At 35.4% G+C, this 978-nt stretch overlaps 1 protein-coding gene across 1 annotated transcript in view; it reads left to right on the top strand.

Moving 5' to 3' along the window:
• Window positions 1-978, top strand: part of RHBDD1 (rhomboid domain containing 1) — a 103,051-nt gene that overhangs the window by 37,485 nt on the left and 64,588 nt on the right. The window contains exon 5 of the mRNA XM_019503636.1: window positions 30-149. Coding sequence (XP_019359181.1) covers window positions 30-149 — 120 coding nt within the window. The remainder of the gene's footprint in view (window positions 1-29; window positions 150-978) is intronic.

The raw sequence follows: 978 nt of genomic DNA, 5'->3' as shown, positions 1-978 counted from the left end.
CTTTTTTTTTTTTTTTTTTCATTCTACAGGGTATTCAGATCATCCAGGTTATTCATACAATACACAGAGAGACTATGGCGTGTACACTGGCGGGCTTACTGAAGAGGAACAGTTTGAAAGGGCAATGAGAAACAGTCTTAATGACAGAGGTAGGGATTTTGTAGCATTAAGCACTTTAAGCTATTATTCATATTGAAGGATAAAAAATAATACAGTCTTAATAGCTTTCATAATATAAGCTGTAAACAATCCTTTGATAAATTAGATCAAGCAAAAGTCACCTTAATGAATTTTCAGGGGATGCAGCCAGATGCCTTACTATCATTCTCTTTCTTTTAAGGTACAAAACTAGGTACTGTATTATATGCAGGGTCAACATATTATCAGAATATAAGTTTGACTTCATGTTCTCAAGTTCAGTTTCAGGAAAAGTAGTTTTTTCCCATGAAATTCCAGTCAATAACTTCTCCAATCACTGTAATTTGCATTTGATATTCCCTGCGGTTTTCACAAAGATGGACTTGGCATCCTTTGTGTCCACAGGAACATGGGTTAGCATGTTGAAGTACATCAGTGTCTTGTTTGCATTTCCAGTTTTCCCAGCTGTGTAATTGTGGTTTTTTCTAAGGTGAATCATGTTGCTGCAAATCTCTTAGTTTTTTTTTACTCAGTGTTTCTGCAAGTCGTCAGAGGCCTGGTAATAGGGTGACCTTGCACATAAGTCTAACATCATTTGTATGGTTCTTTTGGAGTTTAAAAAGATAGAAAGGCCAGCTTTTAATTGGAGCAGTAGGTTAAGGGTTGTCAATAATTATTTCTTTAATTAATTTGTTATGTTGTAATAGTAGTGTTGGACTGATTATTGATATGTGACAAGATGTAGTAGTTCAATAAAAGAAGTAATTTATATGATCCTGTCCTTGCCTGCATCACACCTACTTATGGCTGTAGGAAAGCAAGAAGCCCATTTTGGCAGAG

This window comes from Gavialis gangeticus, unplaced genomic scaffold (assembly GCF_001723915.1).
Source record: "Gavialis gangeticus isolate Ggan-Ray unplaced genomic scaffold, GavGan_comp1, whole genome shotgun sequence".
In the NCBI taxonomy this organism is placed as follows: Eukaryota; Metazoa; Chordata; order Crocodylia; family Gavialidae; genus Gavialis; species Gavialis gangeticus.
This window is presented reverse-complemented; position numbering and strand designations above follow the sequence as displayed.